Source organism: Paroedura picta, chromosome 17, assembly GCF_049243985.1.
Source record: "Paroedura picta isolate Pp20150507F chromosome 17, Ppicta_v3.0, whole genome shotgun sequence".
In the NCBI taxonomy this organism is placed as follows: Eukaryota; Metazoa; Chordata; class Lepidosauria; order Squamata; family Gekkonidae; genus Paroedura; species Paroedura picta.
The window spans coordinates 20,599,554-20,614,921 of record NC_135385.1 but is presented as its reverse complement, the minus strand read 5'-3'; the positions used below and the strand labels follow the sequence as shown (position 1 = coordinate 20,614,921).

At 52.8% G+C, this 15,368-nt stretch overlaps 1 protein-coding gene across 6 annotated transcripts in view; it reads left to right on the top strand.

Annotated features, from left to right (window-relative positions):
• TNRC18 (trinucleotide repeat containing 18) overlaps nucleotides 1-15,368 on the top strand; it is a 78,105-nt gene that overhangs the window by 15,239 nt on the left and 47,498 nt on the right. For all 6 annotated transcript variants that reach the window (XM_077317217.1, XM_077317212.1, XM_077317215.1 and 3 more), the window contains exon 4: nucleotides 14,681-14,806. In XM_077317217.1, the coding sequence (XP_077173332.1) occupies nucleotides 14,681-14,806 (126 nt within the window). The remainder of the gene's footprint in view (nucleotides 1-14,680; nucleotides 14,807-15,368) is intronic.

Genomic DNA, 15,368 nt, shown 5'->3' with positions numbered 1-15,368 from the left:
AAATCTAATTAAGATTTCTTAATTAATTAAGCTTGTTTTTGAGTCTGGGAAAGGTGGGACTCTGTGCAGCATCTAGGAAGTCGCTCTTCCCATAAGGGGTTAGCTTGGATGTTGGGACGGAGATTCTCCCTATGGCAGGACCCACTTGGGGCTGCCTGGTACCTATAGACCACTGCATTCCTGCCCCACCCCACAGGTTCATCAAACAACGCAAGGGATGGAGGGCCTTTCCCAGTAGTGTCCCAATACAGTTCCTCCTGTGTTAGAGAAATGAAAGAGGTGCACTCAGAGGGCACTTTTGGGGTGCCTATTAAATCCCCTATTGCTGATTGGGGCGTACGTCCCTGCCCCGAAGGATTTACAATATAAATTTGACAAGGAGGAAGGCGAAAGGGTGTGCTAGGCTTCTTTATAAGCTGGAACATCCGGTTCCAAGAATTTGGGAAGCCACCCCCTTCAACCATCTAGTTTGCCCCACCTTCCAGAAAACCCTGCATGTTTAGACACATGTTTACCTGTCCCCGCCCCTCCATCGTCGGTGTCTCCCCGACATCCCAAACCCTTTCTGCTTCCCACAACCTCTATGAAGGTCTGCGTGCCACGGTGTTTTCTTGTTTTGTTTTAAATTTTGGATTTGATTCCCAAGCGAGGCACCTGGCCACGGGCCACCTCCAATCCGCACAGCTGTTTGTTCCTGTTTTGGACACAACATGGCAACATCTGATTCACAGGAGGGAGAACACAGGGAGTCTCTTAAATAGGTACAGCTGGGGAATATGATGTGGAGGCTAAAACGGGAGATTTCCCTTGAGGGATGTATTCAGAAATAAGCCATCAGGTGGGTGCTCCCTCCCTCCCCGGCTAAAGTCTGCTTCCCTAGCGTACCTGAAACCTATTCTACCTCGTGGTACCTCCCAACACCTTTCTTGGAGCCCACCATTGGAATGCAGGTGGGGCTTCTGATTCACCACTGAAGACCCGATTACAAAGAAGCTTGAATGGGCACCGCTGTACAGATTGAAACCGATGTGGTTTCCGTCGCAGCTGCCCCCCGCAATGTGAAGTCACCCCTCTTCTCCCCGACCCCTGGGCTTCTGCTCCCAGGTGTCAGAATTCCAGATGTGGCCACAAGCTCAGAAAAGCGTGGGAGCCCATCCTTAGACGTGTGCAGGACTTAAAACTCAAGGCCAAGCCACCAGACCTCATGGCCAACCCCCTCTGTCTGTGGGGTTGTTGTAAATCGGCCCTGTCTGGAGAGCTCTTTTCACACACCTGCACAGTTTGGTTCTCCCTCCTGTTTTAAATGCAGCCTCCGGTGTAGAATCCCCCGGCCACCGTGTCCCTGTGGCTTTCGCAAAGGTGAGATCTCTAACAGTGACATCCCTGTGTAACCGATGTCTAGTGGGGGGGGGGGGGAACGGCCTTGGCTCAGTCCCCAAATCCCAATGAATGCCCCCTTTTAAAAATAGCCCAGTGCCCCATCCTTTCTGGGGCCGATTATTTTTTTCAACCCCAGCTCTGAAAGAGGTGGGCCGGGTTTTTTTTTTTTGCTCTAGGTAGAGTTTCTTTTCCCTCGGTGGGGTGGGATCGCCGGGCCGATGTGAGGCGGCTTTCTCTCCTCCTCCTTCCTCGTATTTATTTTTCATGTTAACTTTTCAATAACGCCAGCCTGCGAAGAGATCGAGGGTGGGGGAACAGAGGTTTCTTTGTGCGTGTGGTGTGAAGCCGGCCAGCGTGGCTGGGTGGGGCCGCAGGAAAGCCAGACGCTCCATGGGGGGGGGGAGGAAAGGTAAAAACAGGATTCTTTACCTTCTCTGTTCAGGATGCGTCAAAATGGAGGTCTTTGGCATGCTGCTGACAGAAGTATGATGGCCAAGATAACGAAGCACCGAGAAGAACTAAACGTTAAAACAACAAACCTTGTGTGTAGGACAAACGAACAGTTGGACAAAGTTGTGAGATGCTTTGGTGGGGAAATGGCCTACTCTGCTTGCTCTTCCTGTGCAAACTAGGTAGAGCAAGCAGATTGTCATATTTAATGCTGGATAATAGAACGGGTGAAATGAGCAGGCTTCCGACTGAATCACGAGTGAGCCTGGCTAGAATTAGACCCAGCTGCACGTTTAGTTTCCATGTGGACCTGCCTGATAAGCGTTAAGGATTTGCTGGAAGCCTAATGACTTTCGGGGAGGCGTGGCTGGCTACTAGAGACAGGGCCTTTTCCTCTGTGGCCCCTTGTCTCCGGAGTTCTCTCCCCACTTCGTGGCGTTTCAGGCACTGTGGTTCCGTTTTCCCAGGCCTTTAGCAGTCCCTGCTTCTTTCTCTCCTTCCTTCTGCCCTCTGGATTGTTTTAAGGGGCTGCCGCTGATTGATGATTGATATTTATTGTCCGTTGTGGCCTCGCTTTCACGGCTTTGTTATTGATTTTTATTATGCTGCTTTTTGATTTTGATTGCTTTGTTAGAGTTTTTGAGGAGGTGTGTGATTGTTCCCTCCTCCCCCCATAGAAGTAATCCATAGTCCCTGCTCTTGTATGGACGTATGAGCCCTTGAAATGGGTAGGGCGAGGCTTTTCAAACAGCCTCGATGCCCCTTAGCCCCATGGAGAGAACTCGCTGCCCCTGACCTAGCTTGGAGGAATGGAGAGGGTGAACTGAAGGGACTGGTGTTCTCAAGCCAGTTGTGGGTCTTGCAGAGGGATAAGAGGAAGGGAGGGGGATGAAAAACCCACTACGATTCTGGGACTAGGACAGAAAAGCCCTGTCTGGAATCCCAAGGGGGGCAGGCCTAGGTGCATCCGGTCCAAACCAAGGTGGAGATATCTGTTAAAAAGGTGGTCACCTTGAGCTTGCAGGCTGGAGCTAACAGGTACCAATATTCCCAGAGGGACTATAACTGCCTCATCCCCTTCCAGGCATCCTGTTAACACTCCTTTGTGCCCTCCCCCCAATGTACCAGTTACTCTTTTATCGGCATGCAAACCTCGGTGCTAAATTTGGGTGTGCGCGCTGCATGGGAATCAATGGCCTCAACTCCCAAATTTCTGGTGTGCTGGTGAGAACTGCCCCAGTGGCACCGTTCTTATTGCCTGTCGTCATCCCTTCTCTACCGAGCCCATCCAGGTCTGCTGTCTGCTCTGCCTTGCATCGGCTGGCCCCATAGAGGACTGTTCTGTTTTTTTGCCGGCTAGGGGAGAAGCTTAATTCATTTGAATGATCGGTTTTCATTAAGGTGACCTACTGCTTCAATAGCCAGGCTTTCTTCTGTTGTGGAAGTCTGGAGGGCTGAGGTAGGAATCCTGGATGCCCTCCACTGCACAGGGAAGACAAGTGTGGGTCTGGAGGGGAGGGGGCTCTCCTGCTGCTGCCTCCTTAAAGACATATAAAGAAAACGGGAGAACAAGGGCAGGTTGGGCGGCTGAGCTTCATCTACTGCATCATATCCCCTCCTGAGTGGAAACCTTCAGGGTCTACCTTGGACCACGGAATGATTCCCACAAGCGAGCCAGTAGTCTGTTTAGTCCAGCATCCTGTCTCACACAGTGGCCAACCAGTTCCTCTGGATGGCTAACAATGGGGCAGAGAGGCCAAGGCCTTCATAAGAACCTCAGAAGAGCCCTGCTGGATCAGACCAGCTGGGGTCCATCTAATCGAGCATCCTGTCTCGCAGGATGGCCCAGCAGTAGGACAGAGAGGCCGAGGGCTTCATAAGAACCCCAGAAGAGCCCTGCTGGATTCTGATCTGGTCCAACATCCTGTCTTACACAGTGGCCAACCAATTCCTCTGGAGGACCTGTCCCTCTCTTGTATGAGATCTGGGTGCTGTCTCTGGTAGTTCTCCCATCCTGGTCAGTTGCAGGCTGTCTCCTGGTTCATTTCTGCACCCTCAAAGCTGTTCTTGGTGGCTTGGTTGAAAAGTCGCCTAAGACCATGGTGTGTGCCCGTGGTGGTCGGAGGTCTCCCAGAATAGCAAACCGATCTCCAGACTACATAGATTGTTAATTATTGATTTATGTAAAACATTTATTCTTCCTGGAGGAAGTGGCTGCTTTAGAGCAGACTGTATGTCGTTGTACCCTACCAAAGTTCCCCTCTTGCTCATTGGCTTACCTTTGACCCTGGCTTTCCGCCTGCTTGAAGATGGCTGCTCAGCTCTCCGCTTTGAAAACGATTAAGCAATTAAGGAATTTCATTTATTTACTAATTATGCTGGCGTTCCCACCCTTCCTGAGAGGCGCGGTAGTGTGCAATGAGGTTATTAAGTTTTATTGCTGCCACCCATCTGGGCGGTAAGTTAGGTTTTTAGAGAGAGTTAAGAGGGTGGGTCTGTAAGTGATAGGCCAGATTCCAACTAGGGTTGCCAGCTCTGGAGTGGGACATCCCTGGAAACTTCGGGGGCGGAGCTGGGAGTGGGAGGGATTTGGGATGGGACCTCAGTGGAACATAATCCCAGTTTGGACTCAGATCCAGATTAGAGTCCACACTCCTTCACATGCAGCCAGCTGAGTGACCTTGCGGCAAGCACCGTTCTCTTAGAGATGTTCTTGCAGAGCTGTTCTGCTAGAGCTCTCTCAGCCCCACCTACCTCCCAGGGCGCCTGTTGTGGGGAGAAAAAGGGCAAGGTGTCTGAGACACTTTCAGGTAGCGAAAAGCAGGGCGTAAAAAATCAGTTCTTCTTCTATGGAGTCCACCTTAAAAAGCAGCCATTTTATCCAGCGGAGCTGATCTTAGTCTGGAGATGAGCTATAATTCCAGAGGATCCCCAAATCCCTCCTAAGAACTGACATCCCTGATTCAAACCCAGTCCTCTCCAGTCGAGTTTGGTGTGTATTTCAAGTGCTGTGTCCACGTGCCTTGCGAAAGGCCAAGGGAGGACTGTGAATGGGAGGGGGAAAAGGACGTACATTTGGTTCAATAAATCAACATGCGAAAGCACTCCTGTTTAGTTTTATGTGCAAACAATTCACAGGCATCCTGGCACTGGGATACACACATTCTATAGGCACAGGTGATCTTACATTTCACAAGGAATGTCTCGCCAGCTTCCAAAGCCTCGGAAAATATTTTGGAGCACTCTGTATGTTCCACAGCCCCCTTTTTGTGAATCCTTCTAAACAATGAATATGTAACATGCAGAAATGCAAGTCCCGGTTTCAAACCAGAGAAGCGTTTTGCATTGGCCTTTTGGAAAAGGGGAGTGGATCCTGACAATGTGAGACCATCAGAGCTCCCATGCCCAACCAGAGGCCCCACATGGCCACACCCTCTTTCGAAAAGCGCTTTGTGGGCACCAGGAAAGGCCATGTGGGAACTATGGTGCCATCACACACCGGGTGGGGAACCTCTGGCTTGACGCTCAAGCACTCAGTTGTTTGGTGCAGCGGGCAGCGTCCGTTTCTGCATTTCAGACGTGCCTCAGCAATGGCGGCTCGTGTCAGGCCAGGCACGCTAATGCGCATGTAGCCGACGCTCGCCACGCACGCTTCACTGGCCCAGGGCTTCGGGGCAGGGCGCGTTCGTGGCGGAGGGCGCTGCCTTTCCCGCTCCGCCTCAACCAGCTCTTAATAACTTTGGCGGTTCCTAGATCTGCCAACTTAATCGTCGTCGTCCTCGCTTCTTCAGGTGGCTTTCGTGAAGGGGCTGGCACCTCTCTCGCCCCTGCCAAGCTTCTGGCAGCGGGCAATTAACGTCCGCCCAGAGGAGAGCTGATTTCCATCTTTCCCAGGCTCATTAGCCATGTCCTGGAGGGGGCGGGCGGCGGGGGGGGGGGGGACGGACACACAGGGATCTATTTCCAGCCCCGGTGACTTAAGACCAGGTCACCGGCAGGTTAAGCTAACCTATGTGGCATTGTCAGCCTGGGCCTCCCATTGAGAAATTAAATACGTAGAACCGATGGGCAGTAATCAATATTGATGAGCGCCCGGCCGCAGCCAGCGTGGCCGAAAATGAAAGGACATGAATACTCCCCTCTCGGGTGGCCCTCTGAACTCGGGTACTGTTCTTGGCACACAGTCACAGGACGTGGCATACTTTCTAACATTGCCTGTGACGCTCCTTCTTCCAGCCATTTTCAGCTCCGATTCACCAAGCACCGACACTGCCTAGAGACGGGAGGGCCCTGTATGGTGACATGAAAAACGTACATTGGGATTCACTTCCTTTTTGTACCTTCCCTTGCTCCCCAGTGCACACCCAAAGGTGCTTGTTTTGCTCTGCTCCGTTATTTGTCCTCCCAAGTCTGAAGGGCAATTGTAATTCAGAGCCCGCCTGAAGTGGGTGACCTCGGGCCGTTCCCACGTTCTCCGCCTGACCCACCTCGCAGGCTTGTCGTGAGGATTAAAATGGTGAAGAAGAGGAGAACACTGCGAACCGCTTGTGGCATAAACAGATAAATAAACAAAATAAAGAAAGAAATCTGTCCTGCTTGGAAGGTGGCTCCCCAGCCACGTTGGGTCACTTGAGGCCTTTGTGAGAAACGGCCGGGGAATTCAGGGGAAGTTAGTGGAAAGTCAGTGATTATTTTTAGATAAGTAAACCCACTCTGTTGGCCGCCGGCCGCCGCAAACAAAACTGGACAGATTCACAGGTTCCACGTTGTCAGTCACAAACAACACAGGACGGCCGCCGCCACAGCACCATTCTTAAAACTTTGGGAGCAAACGGCCAGCCGTCTCGCCCACCTACGACCGATTGCACGAGAAGGACAAATAGGAGGGGACAGCCACGGAGAGTGGCGCATGGTGCTAACGCTGTCCTCATTTGCTTGGGAAGTTTAGCAAAATGTTAGCCTTGCCCAAATGACCACTGATCTCTCGAGGTCAGTATTGTCTCCTCAGTCTGGCAGCGGCTCTCCAGGAAATCAGTTTGTGGCCTTTCACATCACCATCTTCCCGGTCCTCTTCTCTGGAGATGCCAGGGTTTTGAACCTGCAACCTTCTGCATGCCAAGCAGAGGCTCTGCCGCTGAGCCACCAACCCTGGTGCGGAAGCCTTTCCATCTTAGACCGTAGCGCACCGTGCGCTGGCCGTCCGGGGGTCTCGGCAGCTGACCTGCCTTCTGTTTGTCCCCCACCCCCACCTGCGATCATGCCGGGTAGATTGCGAGTGGAAAACTGAGGCGAGCTTGTGATTTCCGCTGGCTCCTACCTTTTCCTTTCAAAGATGGTGATTTGCTGGCCGTCGGACGCTGCGCGCCACGCTCAAAATGCCAAAAGACATTACCCTGCGAAACCACCTGCTCCGTAAGGTGCCCAGTTCGTTTCTGTAGAAGGAGATCTCCATGGACTTTGGTAGACTCAACATTCTGGCAAACGGAGATTGTCACTGTGGACAGAGGGAGGGGGGGGTGCAGCCAACACCCACGGGGTACTCCAGGGGATATTAGGGATTCAGGCAGTGAAAATGAAACCCTTCCAGAGTGACAATTGGCTCAAGGCTCAGGCAGGGGTGAAAATTGAGCCGGTGGTGGTTGAAGGCTAGATAGTGTGTGTGTGTGAGACCTTTTGTCATGTAGCAGATGATGAACTTCACTGTTTAAAATAGTAATCACCCAGGTGCTGCAAGAACACTGGCACAGAAACCCTGTTGAGACAAGGGAATTTGGGCAGCTATTCCAGGCGATCCTTCCCCCTTTTTTTCTCCCACTCCCTCACTGAGCTTTTGAGGCGTACGCTGGTACTTCGAGCTGGCTGGCCTGTGTGTGTACCGATTCTGTTCAGGTGGATTCCATTCACGCTCCGAATCGTCTCTGCTCTCCCTGGCCATTCACCTGTCGGTTGCTGAGGGTCGGAAAGAGCTGAAGGGTGGAGATGTTGGTGCTCTAGGGCAAGGGTAGTCAACCTGTGGTGTTCCAGATGTTCATGGACTACAATTCCCATGAGCCCCTGCCAGCGTTTGCTGGCAGGGGCTCATGGGAATTGTAGTCCATGAACATCTGGAGGCCCACAGGTTGACTACTCCTGCTCTAGGGGCATTCTGCTAAAGGGTGGAAGACAAGACCATCTGGCTGGGAGCAGGAAGGAAACGATTTGCGTGGCTTCGGAACCATTTTAGTGAAGCTGTATTTTTGCTCTTTTTGTGGTTGTTATCATTCACGCTGGGATGAATAGCGGTGGGTGTGCATGTGACTCTTAATCTAGTGTTTATGGAACCGCCTCCTTGGAAACAATCTGGTGCATCTTCAGGCCGTGAAGATTCTTGGTTTCTTTCTGAATCGGACGTGGCTATAGCTCGGTCTGTTGCACGTGCCTTGCGTGAAAAAAAACGTGTTCAAAATTCAGTCCTTCATATTGCCAGTCGGGCATGAAAAGCTGCCTTCCCCTGAATCTCTCAGGGTCAGTCATGGTCTACTCTGAGTAGCAGCAGCTTGTCGGGGTTTTGAGAAAAGGCCTTTTTCACCACCTGAACCCGATCCCTTTACTTCTTCACCCAAAGTGTCTTTGACATGTGGAATTCACTACTGCAGTGGTGGCAGCTTCCAGAGGGGCCTGGATAAACATCTGGAACAGGGGTCCACTGGTGGATCTTAGCCACAAGGTAGAATTGGAGCACTGAGTCTGGGGCATGGATGCTCTCTGTTCTTGGTGCGTAGGGAGCAACAGTGTAAGTTTCTGGAATTCTGCCCGTATGGTGGACCTCCAGATGGCCCCTGGGTTTGGACCATTGTGTGACACAGAATGTTGGACCGGATGGGCCACTGGCCTGATCCAACATGGCTTCTCTTATGCTCTTGTGTCTGGGGCAGGGATGCTCTGTCGTTTTGGGGAGGCACCGTGGGAGGGCTCCGGGAGTTCTGGACCTCCTGATGGTGCCTTGGTTTTGACCTCGGTGTGACACAGACTGTTGGATTGGATCGGCCATTGGCCTTCTCTTCTATTCCTGTGTTCTCACTTGCCAGTGCCACAGATTGGCGCTGAGGCTTTCTGTGGGCAAAGCAAATGCTCCACCTCAAGCATTCCCTTCCTTTTGGAGCCTGAAGGAGGAGGCTGCTGTGGGAGGCAGAGATAAGTGCACAAAAAGCCAGGGAATGAGCTTAACAGCTCACCTATTAGAATGTATTCTCTAAGAACATTCTCTCACATACACACCTAAGGCTTACCTTTGGTCAAGACCCAGGAGAGGTGTGTGTGGGTGCCCTGCTGCCTCTGTGTGCCACGTTGCCCCCCCATACACATGCACTTTCTTTACCCACCGAGCCACAGATCTTAGGTTGGACAAAGGGCTGTTGACTAAGACGAATCCTGGAAAACCATCGGAGGTTAAGAATAGAGAACCCCATGCTGGAGAAGCTAACACTCTGCCTCCATATAAGGGAACTTTTGGCGTTCGTTCCGCAGCTCCCTTATAACGATGCATAGAATGAGTTAAATAAACTTATGAAGTTGCCTTATATGGAGACAGACCATTGGCCCGTCGCCCTGAGTCTCGGTCCCCTCTGATTGGCAGCGGCTCTCCAGGATCCCGGACAGAGATAGTTCACTCTTCCGCCGCATCAGCTCCCTAATCTCCGTTAGTGAGAGACAGCAGGGACAGCACCCAGGACCTTCTGCCACTGAGCTGCTGTCTCGTAACACAGGAGTATTTCACCCTGGCAAATGCACCTCCTCTAATGAGCGTCATGCCACCCCCTTCATTAGCGGAGAGCCTGTCTTGCAGAACGGTTTTCCTTTTCCTTGTAGGCACAAATGCAGATGACTCACTGGTACAGGAGGGAGAGTGAAGGGAGGCACTCGGGGCTTGAACCTGTTCTGTATTCAGTCGAGGCGGCTTTATCTACATAGTCCCGTCCTCGGTCAGTCTGGAGTACGATGGAGTTCTCGAGCGGGTTTCGGACACCACTGGGTGCTTTCCTATACGGTGAGCGGGGAGCATGGGGCAATGGCCTTCGGCGATCCCAGGGCAAGGGATGCCGTTGGCAGGAAGAAGCGGATGGTGGATCGGGGCTTCACCCTGTTCTCACTTGACTCATTTCCTCTTCCCAGCTCTCCATCCTCCACCGAGCTGTTCCCAGTTGTGTATTCATCCTGTCAGAGAGAATATACCGCTGAATGTATGCACATGCTAAACACCCCACTGGTCTTTCTTGCAAATAGGGCATACCTCGATTGTCCTTCTGTGGCAAAGAGGCAGTATTTTGAGAATAACAGAGGGTATTTGCTGTCAAGGGTGTCCTCACCCCCCCCCGGAGAGTTGTAGGGTTGCCAAGCCGCAGTCGAGATCTGGAGATCTCCTGGAACTCTCCAGACAACAGAAATCAATTCCCCTGAAGAACACAACTGCTGTGGAAGGTGAAGTACACATGTCCCCATGAAAGTGCCTGATACTGAGTCAGGCCATCCAGTTCTGCTGTGTTGCCTCCTCTGGGGTCTTTGCCTCACCTGCTTCCTGGTCCTTTTGCCTGGAGATGCCGGGGATTGAACTCGGGACCTCCTGCATGCCAAGCAGAGGCTCTTCCATGAGCCACCTCCCAGCATCTGTGGCGTTATAATCCTGCAGAGGCTCCTCCCCTCCCCAAACCCCAAGCTCCGCCCCCCGAAGTCTCCAGGGATTTCCCAACTTGGTCGCCAGTCTGGCTTGTATTTATCAGGACGTGGGGCGTGGCGCCCATCGCCTTGGCGGGTTACATAATGCGGGAAGACAAACTGAGCCCGCGCCTTGAGAACCAGGCCGTCCCGGCGAGCGACATCCACCTCTCCCAGGCTGACTCACGAGTAATTGCAGGTTCCCGGTGCTGCCTCCTCGGTGGCCTGCCCCGTCAAACGGGGTAATGGCTTTGACCTACTTCGGCAGGGGCGGCTGAAGCCAGCGCGGAAGAGGCGAGGCCCGGCGTCTCGGCGGCCCTGGGGGTGGGGGGTGGGGGAGAAAAAGTAACCTTTGTTCTGTTTTCAAAACAGCGCAGGGTGGGGCTTGAAAACACACGCACGCATTGCGAGGTGACTCATCCGGCAAGAGAGGAAGCGTCCGGTCATGAGTTTAGACGGCAACCCAACCGCAAAACCACACGCAGCAAAATGCCTGAGCGTGGCTGGGGGGGGGGGGGAGTGTGGCTGTCGAAATTGTGGGTGGTGGGGCTGGAAGGTGCGTTTGCAGTCAGAGCAGCCCCCCAAACCCTCCCCCCCCCACTGTTTCTCCAGCCCACACACACCTAGGGAGACTTGGGGAGGGCGCCGATCCCTCCCCCCAAATGCAGAAGTAGCCTCCGTCTTGCCCTTTGAGGCTCATGTCTAAAAGCAGATTGCTCAACGCTGCCGAGTTACGCAACTCGGTTAGGAAGCTCTCCTCTTTCGTGTGTGTTTTTTTCTCTCTCTTCTGGATACGAAATGTGTCCCCCGGGTGAATTTGAGGGGGAAAGGTCTTAGCGGAGCAGCGGCATGTGCTCTCCTGGTTGGGAGCCCTGACCTAGAATCAGGGCCCCCCCCCCCCAATCAGGAAAGCTCTTGGGGGACTGGCAGTTTCCAAGAGTTGCCGTGCTGGTCTGGGTTCGAATCCAGTTGCAGCTTTGGGACCAACAGGATGCAAGGTTCCAAGAGTGGAAGTTGTCTGACAAGCAGAAATTTGACTCTGGGAGGTTCATACCTTGGGAATCTCGGGAATGAGAGCATTGCTCCTCCCTGGGACAAGAGACCCGTCTTGGGGAAAATTAGTCGTGCAGGTTCATAACCCACCTTTTGTGATTTTCAAGTTTTCCCTGCCTGGCCTAATTTACTCCAGAAAGAGGGTAGCTGAAGTCAGCCCAATTGGCAGAAGACAGGAATGATCTAGAGGTGGGTTTGAGGACATCTGGACCCGTTGTGTGTGTGTGTGGTGCATGAGTCCCCAGCGTGTGGCCCAGGAGCACCATGGTGTCTCCCAGCACCTTTCCTGGTGTCTGCCAAGTGTTTTTTTTTATGGAGTGGGCGGGAGGGGAAGTTTGGGGTAGATGTGTGGTACAAACATGAATGCCACCTTTACATCTTTAGCTGACAACTTAGAAATTAGCATTGTCCTCTGCTCAACTGCTAAGCCTATTGTAAAAATGTCCTCTTGGAATGAAGACTGCCTCTTCTTTCTACTGCTAGTGGTCTGTGGTCCCCTACCTAGGGTTTCCTCCGGGTAGCAGGTTTCCTCCCTTTGGAAGCTCTGCAGGCCAGAGGTACCTGGCCCCATCCCTCTTTTCACCATCACTTCCCAGTGTCAGAACCATCCCATCCCTCTGCCTTCAAGGAATCCAGACCCACCCCCAGCAGCTGTTCCCCTGGGAAGCCCGGTTCCTGTTGCAGAGCCGGCTGCCCTGATCCCTTTCCTCGTAAAACACACCAACACACCGCAGAGCGTTCCAGAAAGCGTCTTCCCTGCCGTGCTCGAGACAGAGAAATAAGAAGGAGCTGATCCTGTCACTTCCAGGCCCGGTTTTTGGCATTCTGCCGCAAGGAAAGCTACCGCTTGTGTGCGCGCATGCATGTTGTACGGAGACAGGATCAATCATGTACACAGTATGTGTCTACAGTGAGCTGTATGTATTTAGAGAATCGCTGTTTGCCCTTTCCTGATCGTATGGAAGTGCACAACCTTATGCATGGGTGTTGAGATTGTGGCAGATGCTCAGTTGAACATGTGGCTATTGGGGGGGGGGAGGATGCTCTGTTTCTGCTCTCTTCCCTTATGGCATATACAGCTTATAATTCCTGCATGGGGCTACTATGGAGCCCGGAGTGGTGCTGGCTCTTGGGGAAGCACCCCTCAGCCACATCCCTTCTATCTCTTGTGCGTTTTGCAGAATTGGTTTGTGAGCTGGTTGTCTTGAGGAAAGATGGAGGGGCTTGGGAACGTTCAGTCTGCAGGAGGCGGGGGGGGCGTGATGGCCCTCTTAAAAGGCTGACATTGAGAGGAGGGCAGGGATTGGTTCCTATTGGCAGCAGATGACAAGACCCTTTAAATTATGGGTAGAAAGGTGCTGGTTGGATATTTTTTACAAAGTAGTCCAGCACTGGAATGGGCTGCCTAGGGAAGTGGTGAGCTCCTCCTCACAGGCAGTCTTCAAGCAGCGGTTCCAAGCCAGGGATGCTCTGGGCTGATCTTATATTGAGCAGGGGGTGGACTAGATGGTTTCGGGGACCCCTTCCAGCTCCATGAATAAACTCGCTTGCACAAAGCTGTCTATTCAAGAGGGCTTTTCTGCTGCGGTGTTTCGTGTCTTGTCAGGAGCATCCTGTTAATGTTATTCTTGTACCGCTTAACGTGTCAGGTGTCTCCTTGGTTCTCCTTCGGTTCTGTCAGGTGGCTCCAGACTTCTAAGATCCTAATGCACTGGTTAATCAGACATCCCATTGTGTCGGTTGCTTGCTTGCTTGCTTGCTACCCCAAGTCCCTACGAGAAAAAGAGGCTATAAGTAATGTAGATAAAATGAAAAATAAAAAGGATTACCTGGTTGGGCTGCCGTTTTCCGTTTCCGGAGATGCAGCCTGTCAAAATGCTGACGTCTGCTGCTCGGGTAGGCCCCGTTCTTTGAGGGTGCAGCGCCCTTTCCCCTCGCAGCCCCCGGAAGCCACGCCTTCAGTCCTTTTCAGGATCGGGGATGTCTGGGCCCCAGGTACCACGCCCAGACGAATAGGCCCCTCGTCATGACACGGCACTTTCAGACCCATTTCCTCTCGGTTCTGATGGCAGAAGGCCAAATCCGGCTGCCGAGCGCAGACCGGGCGCCTGGAAAAGGAAGCGAGAGCAACAAAAATGTGCGCAACGAAATTTCTGCCACAGGCTGCCCTTTTCTGCTTCCCTTTGACGGCCGCAAGCCGGTCGCTGTGGCCGACGTGGCTCTGCAAGATGTTACGCAAGACCTCCGCGGGGTGCAAAGATCCCTGCCCCGTGGCGCCTACGGGGGGACCTGTTTCCCTGCGAAATAACGGCCACTGCTCTGGTTGCTGTTTTGGCAACACGGATGATGCAAGCGGAAAACCAGGCAGGCCAGGTGGCCTTCCGCTCGGACGGAAGTGCCCTGGATGGGCTCCACGCTGCATGAAAACAGTTCTTGCTACTCTCCAAAGTGTAGAAAAAAATAATCCAGACACCCAGTATCCGCTGGTATCCCCAGCTGGGCCTTCCAGCTGGCGTCCCAGCAGCCGAAAGATGGTTCCTTCTCATCCGGGGTGCAGGGTGGCCGTATGACCCGGCTGCCTGGATTTCACCCGGATTCTGCCCTTCGCTCCCTTTTGAAAAACCCCATTTTTAAATTTCTGATTCTGAGTTTATCACACAGGACTTCTTTGCACAGTGGTGCCAGGCCTGTCGTGGCTTAGAAAGTACATCCACTTTGTGGAGCCTCCTTGTCGCTTCCTTCCTGTCCCATCGGGAAGTTGGCTACTTCAGTAGAGGTCCCCGTCATTCTGGGAAGGTGGCCACTCATAACTGAGAGTCCTTCAGATGAACGCAGTCATCTGCAATAGTCCTGTTTCTTGAACACATGGAAGAGTGGCAGAACACAGAGAGAGAGGGGGGCGGGAATATGTATATGTTGTGTGTTTGCTCTTCATATATCAATAGAGAACAAGTATGTGTGTGTCTTGGCTCCCTGGGAGGGGGGTGGAGAGACCTGGCCCGTCTGTTGCTCTCAAGAGGTGCCGACAGAACAGTCCGAACACTCTTGGAAAAGCATGGTCACCTGCGTCTGTGTTGATCTCCCCCTTTCTCTCTCTTCTTTCCAGGTTTCTCCCACCTGCCGAGTGGTCTGTACCCTTCGTACATTCCCCTGAGTCACCTGGAGCCTCATAACAGCGGGAGCCCCTTGCTTGCTCAGCTCGGCCAGCACAGCCTCTTCGAGTCTCCAAAAGGTCAGTCGGTCTCTCCTCTGTCTCCTTCGGTGATCTTTCTTTGCACCCAGGCGGTTGTGGCTTCGGAGCCCGGGGCCTCTTCCATGAAAAAGGACTCAGGGAAAGGGACTTGGGCAAGCCAGTCGTCCCGCGGAGTGACTGCTTGGGGACTTAGTGAGAAGGGCAAGCCTGAGTCAGCGTTCACAAGTCATAGTTCACTCTCAGCCTGTGAGCCGGCTGGTGGTCCCTGCCTGGGCCGAGCACCAATAAGTCCGATGCAAGCCAAGTCCCTGCAACCTGGCTGGTGATTCTGCAGGCCCGGGAGGTGGCCAATGGGCCTTCTGCAGAGAAAGAACAAAAATTACCTGTTAGATGCTGGACAAATTAATTGGCTGCAATAAAATGTGTTAATCTGTTTGCACACATGGTCCACTTAGGGCAGGGGTGGCCAAATCTCTCCAGATGTCCATGGACTACAGATCATGGAAATTGTAGTCCATGGATGTCCAGAAAGCCACAGTTTGCCCCACCGAACTACATTAAGTTCATTAAGTTCACAGGGGCTCATGGGAATTGTAACCAC